Source organism: Adiantum capillus-veneris, chromosome 14 (assembly GCF_014529385.1).
Source record: "Adiantum capillus-veneris isolate H3 chromosome 14, ASM1452938v2, whole genome shotgun sequence".
NCBI classification, from domain to species: Eukaryota; Viridiplantae; Streptophyta; class Polypodiopsida; order Polypodiales; family Pteridaceae; genus Adiantum; species Adiantum capillus-veneris.
The window spans coordinates 139,788,932-139,809,735 of record NC_140944.1 but is presented as its reverse complement, the minus strand read 5'-3'; the positions used below and the strand labels follow the sequence as shown (position 1 = coordinate 139,809,735).

General features: G+C 43.5%; 1 protein-coding gene across 1 annotated transcript in view; it reads left to right on the top strand.

Annotated features, from left to right (window-relative positions):
* The first annotated feature begins 440 nt into the window (after positions 1-440).
* Positions 441-20,804, top strand: part of LOC147443238 (uncharacterized) — a 41,612-nt gene continuing 21,248 nt past the window's right edge. Inside the window, exons 1-2 of the mRNA XM_086529148.1 lie at positions 441-2,177; positions 2,252-3,346. Coding sequence (XP_086385274.1) covers positions 633-2,177; positions 2,252-3,346 — 2,640 coding nt within the window. The 5' untranslated portion in view covers positions 441-632. The remainder of the gene's footprint in view (positions 2,178-2,251; positions 3,347-20,804) is intronic.

Below are 20,804 nucleotides of genomic sequence, written 5' to 3'. Positions count from 1 at the left end.
TTACAATAGTTGAAATGAAAACGAACGCGGATAACATAAATGTCCTTCATTAGTGGCTCCTAGACCGTAAGTTCAATAGGCTAGATTCGATCGCAATTGACGTGCCAAATTAGTCATTCTCTTGTTCCCTTCAATTATAGATGCTAAATGTCAATTTATATATCTCATGTTATATTCTATAGATGTTATATAGCAAGGCCCACCAAGCAAGACTAGTTGAAGTCAAGACTCTAGTCTCCGACTCAAGAGATGTTCACCCCAATTTCACAATATTCCTAGTTCGCACACAGTTCACAAAAACATGGACGGCGTAGATTTTCGGCGCTCTCAACGCCTATCCTCCACCCTTGATCCCACCAGAGAACACCCCCCCCCCCCCCCCCCCCCCCCCCCCCCCCGGCGCGCGCGCACACGCGACTTTCATTTAATATTTTGTACAGTACACGGCATCGTGTTTGCAGGAGCTTCTTCGTAGAAAAAGATCACGTGCGATCGAACCTCGTTTTGCCATGGCTGCATCAGCGAGGTGAGCTACAATTCGAAGAACGAACACACACACACACACACACACAGAGAGAGAGAGAGAGAGAGATCAGTGGCTATCATGGTCACCGGCAACTAGTGTTGAAGCTATGAATGATGGCATCGAGAACAATGATGAACAAACAAGCAATCAGGTGTTGGGGACACACAAATTCAGGCAAGGGCTTGTGAGATCATTAAGTGCGAGCTCTTCTAGCTCATTTGACAGCTGCTCAGACCTTTTGGGATCCTTGGAGAATACAGAGGAAAAGCTTGAGGATCCATCAAATTTCCCCCACACAGATTGTAGAGATATTGAGCCGAAGGATGATGATAGCTGCGATAGAACATTGCCAGAATCTGAGAGACTGTTGGGTAGTGTTCCTCCGAAACGAGGCGAGTGTAATATGAAGAACGAGACTTTGTTGGATCCAGATGTCAAGGATGACGCTTTGAAGGTGGAATCGACAACAGTGAAGGATCATGTGTATGGCCTTTCGAATGCAATCTCATTCAGTAAGGTGAAATTTCTTGCTGAGAACACAGTGGAGAGAATTTCTCAGTTACAAACATCATTTCGCCTGCCCACAAGCTATATTTTCCCGTTGAAAAATGTGCTGCAGACAGACAATACACATGACTCTGATGCGCAGACAAGTGCAGCAACAGAGGTTTCTGATATAAATAAAGAGCATTTTGTAGAGAAAGAATCTTCTTTGAGAGCGGCAGGTGATGGAATAGTAAACATAGGGAGGAGAGTCTCAACGGAGACAAGTACTCTATTACCAAAACAACTAGGAGATGTGCTGCCAATGCCACATACCGATGCAAGCATTAAAAGTATTGAATTAGATGCACACACAGAGGGCTTCTCCATGCAGCAAAATCCCAGTCCATTAGAACAAGGAATCAACTCAGTATTTTCGGAAAATTCTTTGATTGGTGAAGATATCAATGGGTCAGCAGCATTGATAAGAGACAACCTCCAGATCAGTGGTGTGCCTACAGGCAATACTGTGCCGATTGGATTTGGAAATAGTGTTGCTACAGCAGATGCCTCAAGCAGAGGTTCAGAAATTCGGACGTCTAAGCATTCTCAGAGCTTACAAGAGCCTGTAGCACCATCTGATTTCCGTACACAGAGTCCTGCTTTTTGTCACCCTCTTCGGACATTGAGCAGTGGATCTGGCAGACCTGATCTTGAGGAGGCTGCTAATGAACAAAATATGGATTGCCGGGTGCTTCCAAAGGGGCCTCCTGTCGACTTATTTGACACTGCACCAATTTCTGCTGATGCCTTGTTGAATATAGAGTCACATGTCAGGTTAAGCAATGAAGCAGACATCAATAAGGGCTTTCATTTGGATGGTGTTGCTTATATCACCGGAATCTATCAATCATCATCTGAGCCAAATGCGGGCTCCTCTACCCGGAGCTGTACAAATCAAGGGAGAGAGCCCACCTGGTGCGATCATCCTATTCTTGAAGAAGCTATGGACAGAGCGAACTCAGAGTGCAGGCAAGGTTTATCACTGGAAGAACGAGAATTTGGGGATAATTTACATGAAGAGAAATGGAAAGATCTAAGCATTCGATTGCAAAGTAAACTGCAAAGTGATCAAAGAGAGAAAACGGACGGCTTGGGTCCAGAGGAGGTATGCACTTCAAATTTTTTGTAATGGAGGTTTGTTTTGGGGAATTGGATGCTAAGTTTTTCTAAATTTTCCAGCTTTGTAGGTATGTAGAGAACTTAGAGTTGAATGAGACATATGTCGACACAGTCTTGGACATGGAGGATGTACTTCTCGATTGTGATGAGCATGGCATTCGAGAGAGGTTTATGTTGGGGTCAAGCAGCTCTGTCATAGGTACTCCCCGTTCTTCTAGAGATGGGAGCCTAAGCTCATCAACATCGGGCTTGCAGTTATTCACGTTAACAGATTCTGTACCATTTACGGTTGACTGGGTGGAAGTAGTAGGTGCAAAGCAAAGGAGGGGTGGCTCTTCTTTTGGAGAGAGGATAGTGGGGGTTAAGGACCATACTGTATATTGCATAAAAGTCTCTAGCGGAAACCAAGAATGGGAAGTGTTGAGACGGTACAGAGATTTTGTTGATCTTTATCACCAGTTGAGGCGCAAGTTCAATGTTAGAACTGAAAAGTCTCTCCCTCCTCCATGGAAGGAGGTGGACAGGGACTCACGCAAAGTATTTGGCAACACTCATCCTAATGTTGTAGAGGTTAGAAGCAGTCGTATCGAGAAATGTCTACAGTCTCTTCTTCAGGCTGGCCCACCTTTCAGTACAAGCTCTCCTTTATGTTGGTTTTTGTGCCCGCAAAGTAGCATGAAGGGATTTTCTTCTCTTGAAAGCCATCAGTTGACTTCTTCTGCAGCTTCACAGCAAAGTGATGTTCAGCTGGGTTCAATTGAGTCACCCTATCTTCAATCACCGCGATCAGAGCTAGGAAGTCGCAAGGGTGAGCTAGATTACAACAAAAGCTCTGTGTCTCTTGGCAAGACTGTGAAGCTAAACCTCAAGACACATCCAAACAAAAATATGAAACAACTTCTTTCTTCTCAACATCATTCCTGCGCAGGGTGCTATAAACATCTTGAAGCAGAGAGAGGCTTGGTGCACGGCTTTGTGCAAACTCTTGGCTGGGGAAAACCCAGACTCTGTGAATACAGTGGCCAGCTTTACTGCACCTCTTGCCATCTGAATGAAACTGCAGTTCTTCCTGCTCAAGTATTGTGGCATTGGGATTTCACACCAAGACGGGTTTCTCAGCTTGCAAAGGCATACTTGGATTCTATATATGACCAGGTGACGAACATTTTTATTTTCTGTGGAAAATATCCTGTATTAAATTATGATTTGGAGGAAGAACCTGTCTCTTTGTATTCAAACTAGCGCATTCACCTAAATTAACTGCTGCCAGGGTACACAAGTGAGAGTCTTTTTACCTCTTAACAAGTTTGTAAGGTGTATTTGTACCCCTGTTTCTTAATTTAAATTATAATGGAAATCCTTGGCTGGTTTATGGTTGCAAGAACTCTTGTTTGTGGTCCTCGGAAATTTTATGCGCTTATAACTTTCCGCGTGCTTCCCTTGCCATTTTTGAATTTCAAGTCCACTTGGGTCCCTGTCGATTGTCTCACTAAAATGGCAAGATTGATACCCTACTCGCACGGCAATGAAGAGTCATGAGTTTGCTTTATTCATCGAGGTGCATTTATATAAACTCTATGGTTTGACTCAGAAAACCATTAGTGATCGTGGTACGGACTTCATTGCAGGTTTTTGGCAAACATTTTTCTAGAAATTGGAAACGAAATTGTGCATTTCGCGCTTGGAACTCCCAAGGCTGATGGACAAATGGAGGACATGAAATTAGCATGTGTCTCTCTTTCGTCATCAAAGTGATTGGGAAATGTATCTCTTCTAGTTTAATTTTCTTATAAGACTTATAAGCATTCAGCCACATGTTATAAGTTGTTCATGCTTATGACCCGAAACCACCTATTGCTATTGGATTGAGTCAGTTGCAATTTATGGTGTATATTTCGCAGTATATACAAGAAATGCTCACGATTGTGAAGGAAAGCATAAGGATTGACCAAGATGGTGCCATTGTTGCCATATATGCAATAATGATGTGTGTGAACACACTAGGACCGTTGGGGCTTCTTTTCCCTCACTAGGAGGTTATTTCACCTGTGCATTGTATATATGCCCATCATTCTAGGGCTAACTTATCTTTCTATTTGCACTCTAAGCAATACACTCTCTGCTATGTGCCTTGAGCTTCTTCATCTCTCCAAGTTGTGTGTGCATCCCTGCAACCCTAATTTGAACAATTGCTATGAAAGCAGGTTGTCCTCGCGGGCATATTCGCAAGCATTGCCAGTATTCTCCTGGGTGAGCTTTGGTGAGCGTCATTTCGGCCTCGGTCTCCACTACATGCAGTACTGCGCAGGCAATTTCGTCCTTTTGTGTGAAATTTTTGTCAGTGCAATTTTTTGCAGGATAGGTCCCTTATAGTCCTCTTCAGGTTGTGCTACATAGCATGTGTTTGTCCTTCTTTGTTTTTCCTCTTTTGGAGTAGTTTTCACATCAGGTGCAGTCACTTGCCATGGCTGAGAACAACACGTATGTTTGCTGCCGAGGATAAACTGGATGGGGACAACTACTGAATGTAGGCTTACACGATGGCACGTTCTTGTGTCAAAGGGCGTTTGGAATGTTGTGCAGGGCATTGATGTATGTCCACTGTTGCTAAAGTGGCTTTATCTGACAGAAAAATAATTCTAAATGAATTGTTGGATTTAAAAGTGAGAGGGTTTTCTCGCTTGGAACACCAAGAAAAATAATTCTAAACGAATTATTGGAATTTTAAGTGAGTGTTTTTCTCACTGGAGACATCCGAGTACAGAGTATTTCTAGTGTGTCATTCAGAGTAACGACGGGAGCACTGTGAAAGGGAATATCTGTAAGGCCACCAGGAACGGGTACTTCTGATGCGTCACATCGGATGGGTGACAGGGAGCATCAGAAAGAAGTATCCGACCATCGGGAATGGACATCTCTGATGCGTCATAGGATGGGTGACATAGAGCATCATGAAGGAGATTGTACCGTAAGTTCAGTAGGAAAGGACTAGGTGATGGGTATTTCTAATGCGTCACAAGGTGGGTGACGGGTGCATCGAAAAGGAAATATCCATAGTTGAGAGGAAATTCCGAATCGTGTTAGAATTGTGCACAAGGAAAAGCAAGCACTTGAATGAAGATGGGTTCAGAGGAAACTTTGAGGAAAAACATATGCTTTTTGAGAAAGCGGGATTGCTTTTCGGGAAAGTAGATGCTCTCCCGCGAGGAAGTCTATGTCTGCATTGCAACTGTGCATGTGATTGCATCCAGGGACGCCTAGGAAGTACTGTGAAAGCATTATTTTTAACTTATAAGGTTTTATTGAGTTTTTGGGCAGATTCAAACTATTTTTAAAATATGCCGGCCGTCCACTTATTTGATAAATAAGGCAACAGATCAGCCAACGTTTTCTCTCTCTCTTTTTCTGGCAGAACAACGCGAAAAAAAAAGAAAAAAAAAGAAAAAAAGAAAAAAAGAAAAAAAAAGGGCGCAATCTCCACGCGAGCAGCTATTCGTGCCGTGGCCAGGAGCTATAAAAGCATCACATGCCCTCACTCATAGAGGAAGATCAGTTTTCGCAAGGAGGAGATGCGGCTGCAGATTTCAACCACAAAGAAGACGTTGCTGGTGATGCCCACGGCTGCCCAAGTGTATCAGATGTCGCCAAGAGCTAGTGCGCGAGTTCCCTCACGAAGAAGTGCCTACGGAGCGTGTTTCCATCGTGACAAGTTGCTGTTTTTCTCTGTTTTCAGCCCATAAACGTCGTAGACGAGGCTGATTTACGAGAAGGAACCCGAGAACACACCTCTTTTGTGTGTAGCATTGGAAGAGAGGATTTTCTATGTAGAGATCTCTTCCGGGGAATTGCTTTTCGAGAACTGAGTTGCGTTTCGAGTGTCGAGACTTTGAAGGTAACGATTTTCATGTTATGATCTCTTAAGTATTTGTTTGTAGGTGTACTTTCTCTTAGTGAGGGAGTAGGAGCAGAGGAAGGCATGAGCCTCTGTAGGAGAAAGCACTCTGAGGAACTAGAGCCAGATCAGCCCAAGGATTTCGTACCCGAGTTTGGGAAGTAGATCCATGGATCGGAGAGAGGTAGTCTCTCGAGTTGTGATTGGGAAGTTGGGATTCCCAAGTAAGGACTTCGTGTCTGGGAAAGCGGAGTTATTCTGTTGGAAGAGGACTCTGGAAACAGAGTTGGAAAAGAGTTGCAGGGATGTCATGCCCTGAGTCTGGAAGGTGAGATCTAGAGGCGAGAACCTTGATTCTCGTCTACAAGCTTGCCCAGAATATTTTTTGACCTGCGAACGCTCACCAAATCTCACAGAAATCGGAGAAAGTAAGCAGGCGTGTGCTGGAGTTGTAGGCGACCAAGCGCGGGAGAACGCAATCTGCTCTGATACAAATTGTTGGAATTAGGGTTGCAGGAAAACACACAGCTTGGAGAAGACGAAGGAAGCTCAAGGCACACAACAGAGAGTGTATTACTTAGCGTGCGATGGAAAGATAAAGTTAGCCCTAGAGTGATGGGCGTATATATAATGCAGAGGGGAAAAATCCTCCTAGTGAGGGAAAAAATGCCTCGGCAGTCCTAAGTGTATTCACACACATCACTACCACATGTATATGCTAACACCAATAACTTTTGGAACTGGCTGAGGGCCTAAACTTTTGGAACTGGCCGAGGGGCCTAAACCCTTAAAAATAAAGCGGACACACACACACACACACACACACACACATTTTTATAGTATTGTCTCAGACACTTTTTTGTAAATTGGATTTGATTAATTTATCAGTAGGAAACGTCAAACTGAGGAAAACCCATGGAAAAGAAGAGGTACAAAAAGTGGAGCTTTATGATGCTTCGAGGGCTAGAAACAATCAAAGTATATCTTGTATGCATCAAGAGTAACATCCCCAGCCTCATAAGTAAAATGCAGCGCTTGGGCAAGCGATAGTTTAAAATAGGGAAACAGGGCCACTTCAATGCCTTGAAACATCAGGAAGTTGCAATGGTGCCCGATGGCCCACAAAACCCAAAATCTGACCCAAGCAAGAAAGACTGCAAACTGAGATTGTGGAGCCTGAAGCGTCCCAAAAAGTCAAAACCGTGTGTGAAAAGTGGCAAAAGGGAAACGAAGTCGAAGAAGGATCTGGAGCAACGACAATCCCACAACAAGTTTGGCACAATCTCCTTCATTATACGACATCTGAAACAACAAGAAGGTGCAATATACCGTGTGTGCAATGTGCTACCCACAGTTAAAACTCCCACCAAACAGCGCCATGAGAAAGTACGTTCCTTCAAAGGGAGACGACATTGCCAAATGGCAGACAATGTGCCCCTCCACCATAGGGATGACTTGGAGAGTGACCACAACTGATTACCATGACGCACAATCCACACATCAGATTGCAAGAAAGCGTAGACTCTACTGGCTGAAATGCATTCGAAGTTGACATTAGCAAGATTCCAATCCAAACAGCGAGTGTCTTCATTCAAAGGACGAATATGTGAGATCAGAAAGCATGCCGCGAACTTCTCGCCAAAGAGGAGAATAATGAGGTCCCAATCCAAAAAGACCTCGCACAACAGAGAACGAAAGAGCATGGCCGGTGTCATCTACCACCTAATGCACCTGGCATATCCCTTTTTGAGAAAGAAAATATGCTTGACAAGGAGAGCGCTAGACCAAAGTAAAAGAGAGAGCCTTCTTCCAATGCAGGCTCTCCAATCAGAGGGAATAGCCAAGAGAAGATTGCCAACCATTCCATTTCAAATGCAACGTGACAGCCTTAAAATCAACAGTGAGAGAAGAAGTAAAGGGACATCTAGGAATGTGCCTTTCAAGCTTGCCAAAAATGACCTCCCAATAGTTGGCTGCCAATGACCAAAGGACGGTGTGACAATAGGCGCACACAAGTGTGATACCATAAGCAACCAAGGTTGTCGTTGTGCCACCAAGACGGGCAATAGGGTAGCTTTCCGAGCCAGAACATGACTACGCAAATCCAAAATATTCAGCCCATCAAGGCGCTTGGGAGCACAAAACTTGTCCATAGATAAGAGCCTCTCTCTCTCTCTCACACACACACACACACACACACACACACACACACACACACACACTCACACACACACACACACACTCACACTAACAAACAAAAGATCTAGCAAAAAAATTGATAACATGGTAGGCTATACGGACGCTAGCGATTTGTGTTCACATGCTGATGTGGCAGCTATATGGATTTCGGTGATTTCCGTTCAGATTTTGGACTAGATGCTTTGCGATTGCTTTTTTTCCCCCTTGAGGGTAGCTAAACTTTGAAATTGAACATGAAAGATGTAACTGCTTTTTGATAGGCTAAGGGCCTTTAAATATGAACTATAGGGTCTCTCTTTGGCATTCTACTACGTGGAGAAGCAGAGTAGAGCCACATAGTTGTACCTTGTTGAAGTAATATAAAGAAATCCCAAAAGGGCACCATCGTTTGGGGCCATTGCAGTCTGGGAGTGGAACTCAGTCACTCCGTGTCTCGTGTGGATTCTCTCTGTCTTTCTGTTCAGTTGTACACACACACACACACACACACACACACACACACACACACACAAACAAAAGACCTAGCAAAAAAATTGATGACACGGTAGGGTGTACGACGCTTGGTAGTGCGTGCTCAGACACCCAAGTTAGCGTGTGTGCTAGTTGTATGGGACACCAATTCTTGAGGTGAGACACTAGGCTAGATTAAGTGCAGGCTCCCAGTCTTAGGGGTGAGAAAGTTTGGCTCTACGGGGAGAGTGTAGGTGAGGTAATTCATATGTCCACTCCTTATATAGGGCGTTTTTGTTTGGTGTCATGTCATGTCTCGGGAAGTATCCTATACTAACATTTGGTCGGGGTGTGTGGCAGAAAATTATGATACTAAGAAGAGCACCTATTTTCTAGCTGGTTGCTACATCCCTCATCATGATTCCCCTTTTTATGCTTGCATGGATAGAGATCAGACATTTGTTTATTTAGAGGAGGGTATTGCTTATTTGAAGGCCAAAGGTGATGTTATTGTCTTTGGGGATATGAATGCTCGCACAAAAAAACATTGCAACATGATACTCAACAATTTGGTATGTCATATATTTCAAGAGAGTTGGAGAAAGTTCACTTCTATGATCGTACTTCAATGGATGAGAGAGTTGGATCACTATGGAAAATTACTTCAACATCTGCAATAGCACGGGTATGCTCATTGCCAATGGTGTATCTTTATGGAGTGGAACCGATGGATTTACATGCAGAAAACACAATGGGATATAGTGTGATTAACTATATACTACTCTCTGAAGCCATCATGTATCACATAAAGAGTTTTACGCTTGACCAATGGACCTCGGAATCAGACATTCAGACCTTATGTATTGACCTTACATATGTAGAAACAACTAAGCATGATAACCTTAGCCAAAGGGAAGAGAAGTTATCTTTTTGTATGGATTTCAAACGGCACCAATATATATTGAAATGGTTGAGCAAAAGTGATGGATAACAAAGCTTAAATATGACGCACCATTGGAAACTAAATGGGAAGCTTTCAAGATAGTTATTTGTTCTTGTGCCGAAGAATGCTTTGCCATAAAGCATGTCCATGGTATCAACGAAGGTAGATCACGCAAAACGTGGTTTAATAAAGAATGTTAAGATGCTTGAAAGTCCTTGACAAAGCTAGATGCAACTATGGACAAAGACAACTATCAAAGTGTTGCATACATACAAGGCATTGATTCAAAAGAAGAGAAGAACATAGGAAGTCGAGCATCTTTTTTTTCAAGTTCAAGAAAAGGCACGTGCATGCGGAAGATTTTGGAGAAACTTGAAAGACAAATGGTTGAGTCTCATGAATATGTACATATTGTAGGAAACTATATGAGCAACTGAATGTTTGAAAGATGCCATTGTCTGGTTCACTCCCATGTATGCCCTCTTTTTTTACAGTTGAGGATGTGTACGGCGGCCTCGAAAAGTTGGCCAATCACAAAGCAAGAGATCTTCAAGGTATCAAGCCAGAAATGATTAAATGGAGGGGGGATTTTAGACATGATTGGATGTGTGATATGTTCAATCTTGCACTTCAACATGGTACGCCTTCAACCTTGTGATTGGAGCACTAATTGGGTCAAGGCTTTGCATAAAGGAGGAAATGTAAAGAATGCAAATAACCACCGGACTATAATGATTGGGTCTCTTATTGCAAAGTTGTTTGGGTGCATAATGGAGATAAAATTGATTGATTGGGCTAAAAAGAATGGCAAACATGCAAAAGGATAAGCATGTCGACTCCATAGTACCATTGACTATCTTGGCACTCTTCATGTTACAGGCTTGGACACTTAAAGCGAGAAATCAATAGCAACACATGAACAAAAACTACAAAATCACTGAACTTTACCAGAGTGTCGACATGGCACGGCGGAGTTTTGCGGCCAGATGCAATGGCCCCAAAGATTGACGCCCCTTTTGTCCCTTTTGGTATTTCTTTATATGCTCGCAACAATACAACTCATGAGGGTCCTCTACTCTAAGACTCTGTGTCCAGATGCTCTGTAGAGTGAGGCCTCAAAGGCTCTCATAAAGAGTACAAGGGTTGGCCAAAAGCAGAGCCCAAAAGCACTTTACTCAAAAGCACTAAACCCCAAAAGCATATGCTGCCAAAAGCTACTAGCAAAATTTGCAAAAATCTGTACAATTACGCCACGTAGCACAGTCATCACACCGTATAACCTTGCTACGTCAGCATCCGTACAAGTTGCCACGTTAGCACATCAACGCATTTTACAGAAATCAGCTCCAATGGTCAAGCTTTGGGATTTTTAGTGTTTTAGGCCCCTCGGTCGGTGCTTCGTCAGTTCTTTACGTTGGTAGGCTCTCTAGCCCATCTTCTAGGTTCAATTCCTCCTGTCCACTCGGCCATTTCTCTTTCAGTTGGGCATGCCCGTGATCACTTTGTGACATTCCCTCCTCTTGAAAGAATTGTAACCGCCCCCGATTACGTATGCAAAAGCAGCCAAAGGACAAACTTTCTTTAACAGACGCTGATACACTATACTCCACCAATCCATCACTTCTACAAAGACATCAGTCTCGATCAATCACATCTGTATCGAGGGTCTTAGATACAAATCATGATCATTGTAACTGTCACAAATGACATGGCAGTACATACACAACAAATGATGTGGTAGGCTGTACGACAGCTTGCTGACGTGGCAGAACAATACGGATATTTGTGATTTGTGCTGACAGGCTGTTGACGTGGCAAATTGTACGGATTTCGCTTTTCACGCTAGCCGTTGATGTGGCAAGGCTAAACGGATTTCCGCAATTTGCGTTGGAGCTTTTTGAGCCAGCTTTTTGACCAGTTGCTTTTGGGGCTTTGCTTTTGGCATCCCTTGTAAGAATAAATTGACCGAAAGAGCCTCATTCTTTAGAGCATCTAGACGCAGAGTCTGAGAGCAGGGGACCCTTCGAGAATTTACTTTGCTCAAAAATTAATATAAAAGAAATATTGAAAGGGGCGCCAGTCTTTGGGGCCAATCTTTCTGGGCATGGAACTACGCCTAGCCGTGTCGATCAAAATTGAATTGTGATTTTAAAGTTTTGAAGTATCTCGTGTGTCGTGTTGGATTCTCGTCTTAGAGGTGACCAAGATTGTGACAGTGGTATTAGAGAACGACCGATTTCTCTTCTACCGGGAAGTTTGATCCTTTTTCTCGCGACACACATGGATTCAGGCAAGAACGAGACGACGACTCCTACCACCTCAGAAACAAGTGGCGGTATGGAAAATTCAAGTGGACTAGCAGAGAACGAGTACGGACCACCTCGGCCTACGCAGTATCAACTCATGGAGATGCAGCGTCAACAACAGGTTGATGAGTGCGCAAAGCAGATGCTCTAGTTTGCCAAGGACCCACCATGGGCCTATACCTTGCACTTTCCTTTAAGGGTGAATCTGAGCTTATCCTGGATTCATCTAGGTATATCTTTTATTCGTATAGCAGACATGCAGACTTCACATTGTGAAGTTTTCGTCCGAATTACGACCAATTGATATTGTGCTAATTCTTTCTATCTTTTGTGGTGCGTATGCCCTATCAACTATCTCATTTTTGTGCTAATTTTTTCGATTTAATGCTTCTTTTGGTGCTAAGCTTCATTATGGCTGAGTCTGCCCTTGATCTCCGAAGTCATGACAGAAACTCAATACGCTGAACTTTCTGTTGATGTATGCTCATGTGTGTGTGTGTGGTGCGTATGCCCTATCAACTACCTTATTTTTGTGCTAATTTTTACGATTTAATGCTTCTTTTGGTGCTAAGCTTCATTATGGCTAAGTCTGCCCTTGATCTCCGAAGTCATGACAGAAACTCAGTACGCTGAACTTTGTGTTGATGTATGCTCATGTGTGTGTGCATGGGGTGTGTGTTATGTTTGGGAGCATATGTTAGTACCTAGTTCTACACCCCCTATTGGGCACTGACGACGTTAGTGGGGATGTCGTGGTATGTAGTCAATACTATGCATGATGGAGCTGATGGTTATATTGTCTTGCGGGTGACTATCATGGGTCTATACCTTGCACTTTCCTTTAAGGGTGAATCTGGGCTTATCCTGGATTCTTCTATTTGTAAATTTTTGACCCGACACCTGATGGATGAAGTGCATACTCACTGGCAGAAATCCATTGAGTCACCAATAAAACCGGCAATCAAGAAACCTCCTGTCCCACGGATGTTTACTGAAGATGAATGCGAGGACATTGTCGAAAAATGAGTCAACCAACTATTTGGGTCAAAGGAGAAGCAACTGAAGAAACGTAACAAGGGAATGACTTTCCTGGTTACTTGGGCCAAAAATTCTCTTTTGAGAAAGCAAGAAAACATAAGAAGCGTGTACGCTCGGAAGCATTGTCCAATTCGTCCTCATCTTCTCCTGACAGCTCAGACAACTCATCCTTTTTTGACTCGAGTGATGAGGACAGAAAGGGCAAGAAACGACGAGCGGACTATATGTTTTATTAAAAAAGGAAGCACTTTTATAGAGCCAATCAGTATGATTTTCTTGACGACAAGGCAAGAAGGCCAAGGAATTCAAAGAGGGTGGACAAGCAGTAAAGTTTGAAACCTTCTCAGGGTTTCGAGATGCTCCTAAGGCTTTAGCCTTATCCAATAGTTTGATATAGCATTTTCTAGAGGCCGCTATACAGAGCACTCCAAGATTAGACGGGCATAATCCTTTCTGAAAGGCAATGCACGGACATGGCGGTCCACTCTTTTGTTAAGAAAAGAAGCACCGACAGAGTGGCTGAAATTTAAGAAACTTTTTATTTCTTCATGGCTCACTCAAGAGTACGAACGAGATGTGAGAACCAATTGAAACCACCTTCGGATGATCAGGGATGACACTTTGGATGATTACTGTGAAAGATTTTGGGATACTTTCCTACCGGCTCTTCTTTCAAGAACAATTTTAAGGAGCAAATTGACAGGTTTTGCCGTGGACTCCCCAAAGAAATTGGAGACTACTGCCTTCAGAAGAAGTCAGAGTCCATTTAACAATTGATGGGACATGCTAAGCGCGGATTCGCTATGCATTTGGGTAACTCGACTTACCCACCAGATGAACCTTTGACAGGTCGGAACAGAAACAGACGATAGATAGATACACGATCTCGACTGATAGAAGAACAGAAAGATACACGATCTCAATTGATAGAAGACCAGAAAGATGAATATTTCAAATCAAGAAAGTGTTTTGAATGTGGAGAACAAGGAAATATTGTTGCACGGTGCCCCAACAAGGCACAAGAATAAGGATGACTGACAGAATGGAAATATAGCGGGACGGGGAGACACTCGTTCCAGAACATATTTTAGATAGAACATTATGGATGAATTAGCATTATTTTGCTGTATGAATTTATGAAATAAAACTTTTTAGAAGAAGATTTTGAATTTTTGGATGAAACCAATGTTGTATGGGAGAACCTGTTATTTGTGAGCAATAATGGCTTTGGAGCGGTGATAGCTCCCGGATGAACCTGAATTGAAAAAGAGCGAGAAGATACTCGTTCAGGAACAGATACTGGCTTTCCAAGATAGGAAAGAGAAAGGTAAAGTGAACGGTGGTTCTTAGTTAAGAACCATCCGGCATTGAATGTGAAATGGATGGAGGAGGAGGACTGTCACAAAGTGATGACATGGCTGCCTGCTATACACACACACCCTCTACAGGAAACCCTAATTGCAAAACCCCCTAGCCCTAATTGCAAAAAATCCTAACCCTAACTGCAAGAAAACCCTTCTACAGACAATTTAGACTCTGGCGACAACAACCTTTATGCAAAGAAGAATCAACCAGTATGACTTTCTGGAAGACAAAAGCAAGAAAGTTCGAGAGTTTAAGGAAGGTGGACATTCGATTAAATTTGACACGTTTTCGGGATATAGAGATGTTTCGAAGGCTTTGTCTTTTGTACAGCAGTTTGACATCGCTTTTGTAGGATGACGTTACTTAGAGCACTCTTAAGATTCAGAGAGCTGCCTCTTACTTTAAGGGGAATGCTCGAACTTGGTGGTCCACGCTTCTATTAAGTAAGACTGCGCCAGTTAAATGGCTGAAATTCAAGAGGCTTTTTATTTCTTCTTGGTTGACTCGAGAGTATGAACGTGATATACGAACTGCTTGGAACCATCCTCGGATGGCCAAGAAAGATACAATGGACGCTTATTGCGAGAGATTCTGTAGCTCTTTTCTACCCGCCTCTTCATTTAAGAAGATCTCGTTCAAAGAACAGATGAGCGGTTTGCCTTGGGTCTACCTACGGAGATCCGAGATCACTGCTTGGAACAAAAGTCAGCTTCTATTCAGGAGTTGATGAGTCATGCGAAACGAGGTTTTGCCATCCACTCTGGCAGTCTGACTTACCCCACCGATGAGATCATGACACAAAGAGCTGAACAGACTTTGACAAATGAAAGTAGAAAGAGAGAGAGCAACTCAGAAAAGAAAGATGCACGACCCAAGCTTACTCCTCAGGAGCGGGCTCGCTTCATCAGGGAGGGAAAGTGCTTTGGATGGGAGGAAACTGGCCATATCTCCGCGAAGTGCCCTAAAAAGGCACAGAAAGAACATAACGACAAGGGCGACGAAAGGCCTGAGAGTTTGAGAGCAGCTGAGGAACGTGGAAGAAAAGGCAAGATGAAAACAGGACTGGTTCCAGATTGCGTGGGTACCGATCCCAACACGTTGGACGAGAGTACAGAACTTTGCCGAGCTTGGGGCAAAGTGAAAGACCAAGAGGCCCTGATCTTCTTTGATGGAGGAGCCAAGGCCAACTTCATTTCACCGGAATTGATTGCGCGGCTCGAGATCACTCCCGATCGGATGGGACCACTTGCGGAGGCTGTTCTAGCGGCACTCGGCAGGGACGTAGCCATTACACCTGTCATTGGCAAACTTCGGTTGCATTGTCAGGGGTATTTGGGGCATGAGGACTTTTACATAATGCCTTTGGAAGGTTGTGATGTTCTCTTGGGAATTCCCTGGTACCACAAGAACAACGCCGTGGTCGCCTATCGGGCGAGGAAAGCGACATTGACTACAGAGAAGGGCAGAACCATTGTACTTGATATAAAACTTAAGGGCGATTCTGTCCCTATTGTATCGGCTTCGGCCATTTCAAAATTAATGAAATCCAGTCTGTTTGTTTACTCGATCTTTATGAAAGAGTTGAGTGATGAGGATAGGACAAATATGTCTATACTTGATAAAGAACGCCAAGATTTTCTCCACTCTCATGCCAATTGCTTCTCAGAGGGCCTGCCAGGCGAGTTACCACGTGCTCGTCCTGAAGATCATACTATTGATCTGATACCTGGAAGCACGCCACCGAACCAGCCACCTTACCGTGTGAGCCGAGTACAAAATGAAGAGATTATGAACCAAGTGAAAGACCTCTTGGAAAAGGGTCTTGTCCAGCCTAGTACTTCACCGTATTGCTCTCCAGTGCTGTTGGTTTTGAAGAAAGATGGATCTTGGAGAATGTGCATCGATTATAGAGCTCTCAACAAAATCACCATCAAGAACATATTTCCGATTCCTAGGATCGATGATATACTCGACAGATTACAAGGATCCTCGTGTTTTAGCAGGATTGATTTGAAGAGTGGATATCATCAGATCAGAATCGTGCCAGGAGATGTCTACAAGACAGCCTTTCGGACGACTTTTGGGTTATTTGAGTTTTTGGTGATGCCTTTTGGTTTAACCAATGCTCCTGCGACATTTAACCGGATGATGGACATGATTTTTGGAGAGTACAGGCTATTTATTGGCACTTTCTTTGACGATATCATTGTTTTCTCCAAGAATGAGGCATAACATAGAGATCATCTGCTTCAGGTCTTTCAGGCATTACGAGATCACAAGTTAGTGACTAATGCAGAGAAAGACAAGATGGATCCGGTCAAGATGGATCCGACCAAGATAGAGATTGGCCCGATTTGAAGAATGTCCATGAAGTTAGAAGCTTCTTGGGATTGTGTTCGTACTATAGGCGGTTCATTCGAAAGTTTGTAGAGGTTGCTTCCCCTTTGCATGTTTTGACACAGAAAGAGTCCCTTTCTTGTGGGGACCCATAGAGGTGAATGCCTTTCAGACTTTGAAAGAGAAATTGAGTACGGGACCAATTTTGACTTTGCCGAACTTGTAGAAGTCATTTGAAGTATATTGTGATGCTTGTGGTGGTAGTCTGGGTGCGGTCTTAATGCAAGAATGCCATGTCATTGCTTACGAGAGCCGATTGTTCTCAAGCCCGGAAATGACAGCACAGATTTATGAGAAAGAGCTTTTGGTAGTTATCCATGCTCTTACTTAGTGGCGGCATTACCTACTCGGAGCGGATTTTATTGTCTTTACAGACCATCAGAGTTCGCGCTACTTCTTGTCACAGAAGCAGCTATCGGAAAAGCAGATGCGGTGGGCGAACATCTTGTCACAGTTTCACTTCCAGATGGTCCATGTTTAGGGACATAAGAATTTGGTGGCAGATGCTTTGTCTTGGAAGCCGTTGGTTCTGGCTAATTCCGTGATACATCATAGGAGCTTCGAGGATATGGTCGACCAGTATGCCATAGATACGGATTTTGCAGACGTTTTCACACGGATACGGGATGGGGAGACAATAGCTGGATATTCCATTCGGGATGGCTACTTGATGAGGAAAACCATGTTGTGCCTTACACAACCGTTGAGGGAAAAGGTTATGACTGAATGCCACTGCCCACTTTTATGGGTCATCGCGACGTTGCTACCACCATGAAAGGGGTAGAAAGATACTTCTTTTGGTCGAGACTCATGTGGAAGAGTTTGTGCGCAGTTGCTTAGTATGCCAGAAGGCCAAGTTGATAGGCATAAAGCACGGGGATTGTTACAGCCTTTGCCCATACCCACCCGCCCATGGGAAAGTATTGCAATGGATTTCATTTTTGATTTCCTGAGAACACAGAGTGGTCACGATGGTATCTGGACTGTTATTGACAGATTTATCAAGCATGCTCATTTCATTAAGACTGTTTGTGGCCCATATTTTTAGATTACGTGGCATGCCTGAGACGATTGTCTTCGACAGGAACCCAGATTTACGAGTTTGTTTTGGAAGGCAATTTGGGAAATCATTGGCACCGGTTGCAGTTCTCCTCATCTTTCCACCCGCAGACTGACGGGCAATCTGAGATTGCCAATTCAGTGGTTTTAGATTTATTGAAGTCTTACATCTCAGATCAGAAGACTCAATGGGAAAAGTATTTACCTTTGGTGGAATTTGCCTACAATAACACGATACACTCTTCGACGGGGAAGGTGCCATTTGAGATTGTTGAAGGTGCTGCGAAGGTTCCACCCTTCCTAAGCACAAAAGATAAGATGTTTGAAGCTGATGAGTATACGCGCGACTTAGACACGTGCGAGGCTTTGCAGAAATCTCAAGAACGATAGAAAAAGGTAGTGGATCGCCATCGTCGCAATTTGAAATCAAAGGAGGATGATTGGGTGCTCTTACGTTTTGAGAAGGCACGACTGGGAAAGAAAAAGGGAAATGAGAGGCTTTTTCCAAAGCATAGTATGCGATACTATTGACCTTTCGAGATCTCCGAAAAGATCAATGATGTCTCCTTCTGTCTGAAACTGCCTGACACTTGGAGGATTCACAATGCATGAAATCACAATGCATTTCATGTGAGTCTCTTGAAACCTTTCGAGAGTGATGTGCCTGATGATGGGGAGCCCGATGAGCAACCCGAAGTAGAGGAAAACGAGGAGATCATTGTTCCTGATTAGATTTTGGCACATAAGGACACAAAGAATAAAGGTAAAGTAAGAAGGCGGTTCTTGGTTAAGTTCAAGAACTATCCTGCATTGGATGCGAAGTGGATGGAGGAGGAGGACTTAGCAGATATTCCTCAGATTGTGAAACTTTACCTTGAGCTTTTGGTTTAGCATAGTCTATTCCAAATGGAACCAAGAAGTCAGCTTGGCCGGAGATCTGGTGCAGTGGGATGCACAAGAGGGGAGTTACTCCGCTCCTTTGTCAACAGATGCCTCGATTTTTAGAATACTAGAGTCAGTGATGTCTCTTTGAGCTTCAGGGATACCGAGAGCTGACAGTATTCTGCTGTACGACTTTATGAAATGGAATTCCCGAATATGAAACTGATTTGTTCTTGACTTGTTTTTAAGTGTAGGAACTGATAGATGAAATGACTGCCAGTAGTACGGAATCTCCACAATTTACGGCGTGATTTTCGGCAGCCAGGACCAGAGGAAGCTTTTTCTGTGGGCAGCTTTTAGACTTGCTTTTCCTACGCAAGTTGAGAAAGAGAGAGAGAAGCTTTTTGCTTTATTTTTATTAAGCAAGAATGAGAGAGCAAGAGTTTCTTGCTTTATTTTTCAAGAAGCTTTTGATTGCAGCTTTTGGGGCTCTGCTTTTGGCAACCCTTGGACTCTTTAAATAAGTGGGTAGGCCACTCACAACTAAGAGAATCTGGACGCAGAGTCTGAGTGTGAGCGCCTGCCTGCACTCTTGTACTTTGAACTCAGATTAATACAAAAAGAAATACCGAAAGGTGCGCCAGTCTTTGGGCCCAATATCCCAAGGCACGGAACTCCGCCGGGCCAGTGTCGAATTAAATTGTGAACTGTGAACTATGAACTGTTTTGAAGTGGTTATTTGGTGTTGTCCGGTTGATTCTTGACTTGGAGTGTCCAAGTCTGTTACAGATACGGCTTTTACCAAAGTCCGCGAGGCTTTGCAGAAATCTCAAGAACGATAAAAAAAGGCAGCGGTTCGTCATCGTCGCGATTTGAAATTGAAGGAGGATGATTGGGTGCTCTTACGTTTTGAGAAGGCACGTCTGAGAAAGAAAAAGGGAAAGGAGAGGCTTTTTCCAAAGCTTAGTATGTGATACTACGGACCTTTCCAGATCTCGAAAAAGATCAATGATGTCTCCTTCCGTCTGAAACTGCCTAACAGATTCATAATGCATTCCATGTGAGTCTCTCGAAACCTTTCAAAGGTGATGTACCTGATGATGGGGAGCCCGATGAGCAACCCGAAGTAGAGGAAAACGAGGAGATTCTTGTTCTTGATCAGATTTTGGCACATAAGGACACAAAGAATAAAGGTAAAGTAAGAAGGCGGTTCTTGGTTTAAGTTCAAGAACTATCCTGCATTGGATGCGAAGTGGATGGAGGAGGAGGACCTAGCAGATATTCCTCAGATTGTGAAACTTTACCTTGAAGCTTTTGGTTTAGCATAGTCTATTCCAAATGGAACCCAGAATTTAGCTTGGCCGGAGATCTGGTGCAGTGGGATGCACAAGAGGGGAGTTACTCCGCTCCTTTGTCAACAGATACCTCGATTTTTAGAATACTAGAGTCACTGATGTCTCTTTGAGCTTCAGGGATACTGAGAGTTGACAGTATTTTGCTGTATGACTTTATGAAATGGAATTCTTGAATATGAAATTGATTTGTTCTTGACTTGTTTTTAAGTGCAGGAACTGATAGATGAAATGACTGCCAGTAGTACGGAATCTCCACAATTTACGGCGTGATTTTCGGCAGCCAGGACCAGAGGAAGCTTTTTCTGTGGGCAGCTTTTAGACTTGCTTTTCCTACGCAAGTTGAGAAAGAGAGAGAGAAGCTTTTTGCTTTATTTTTATTAAGCAAGAATGAGAGAGCAAGAGTTTCTTGCTTTATTTTTCAAGAAGCTTTTGATTGCAGCTTTTGGGGCTCTGCTTTTGGCAACCCTTGGACTCTTTAAATAAGTGGGTAGGCCACTCACAACTAAGAGAATCTGGACGCAGAGTCTGAGTGTGAGCGCCTGCCTGCACTCTTGTACTTTGAACTCAGATTAATACAAAAAGAAATACCGAAAGGTGCGCCAGTCTTTGGGCCCAATATCTCAAGGCACGGAACTCCGCCGGGCTAGTGTCGAATTAAATTGTGAACTGTGAACTATGAACTGTTTTGAAGTGGTTATTTGGTGTTGTCCGGTTGATTCTTGACTTG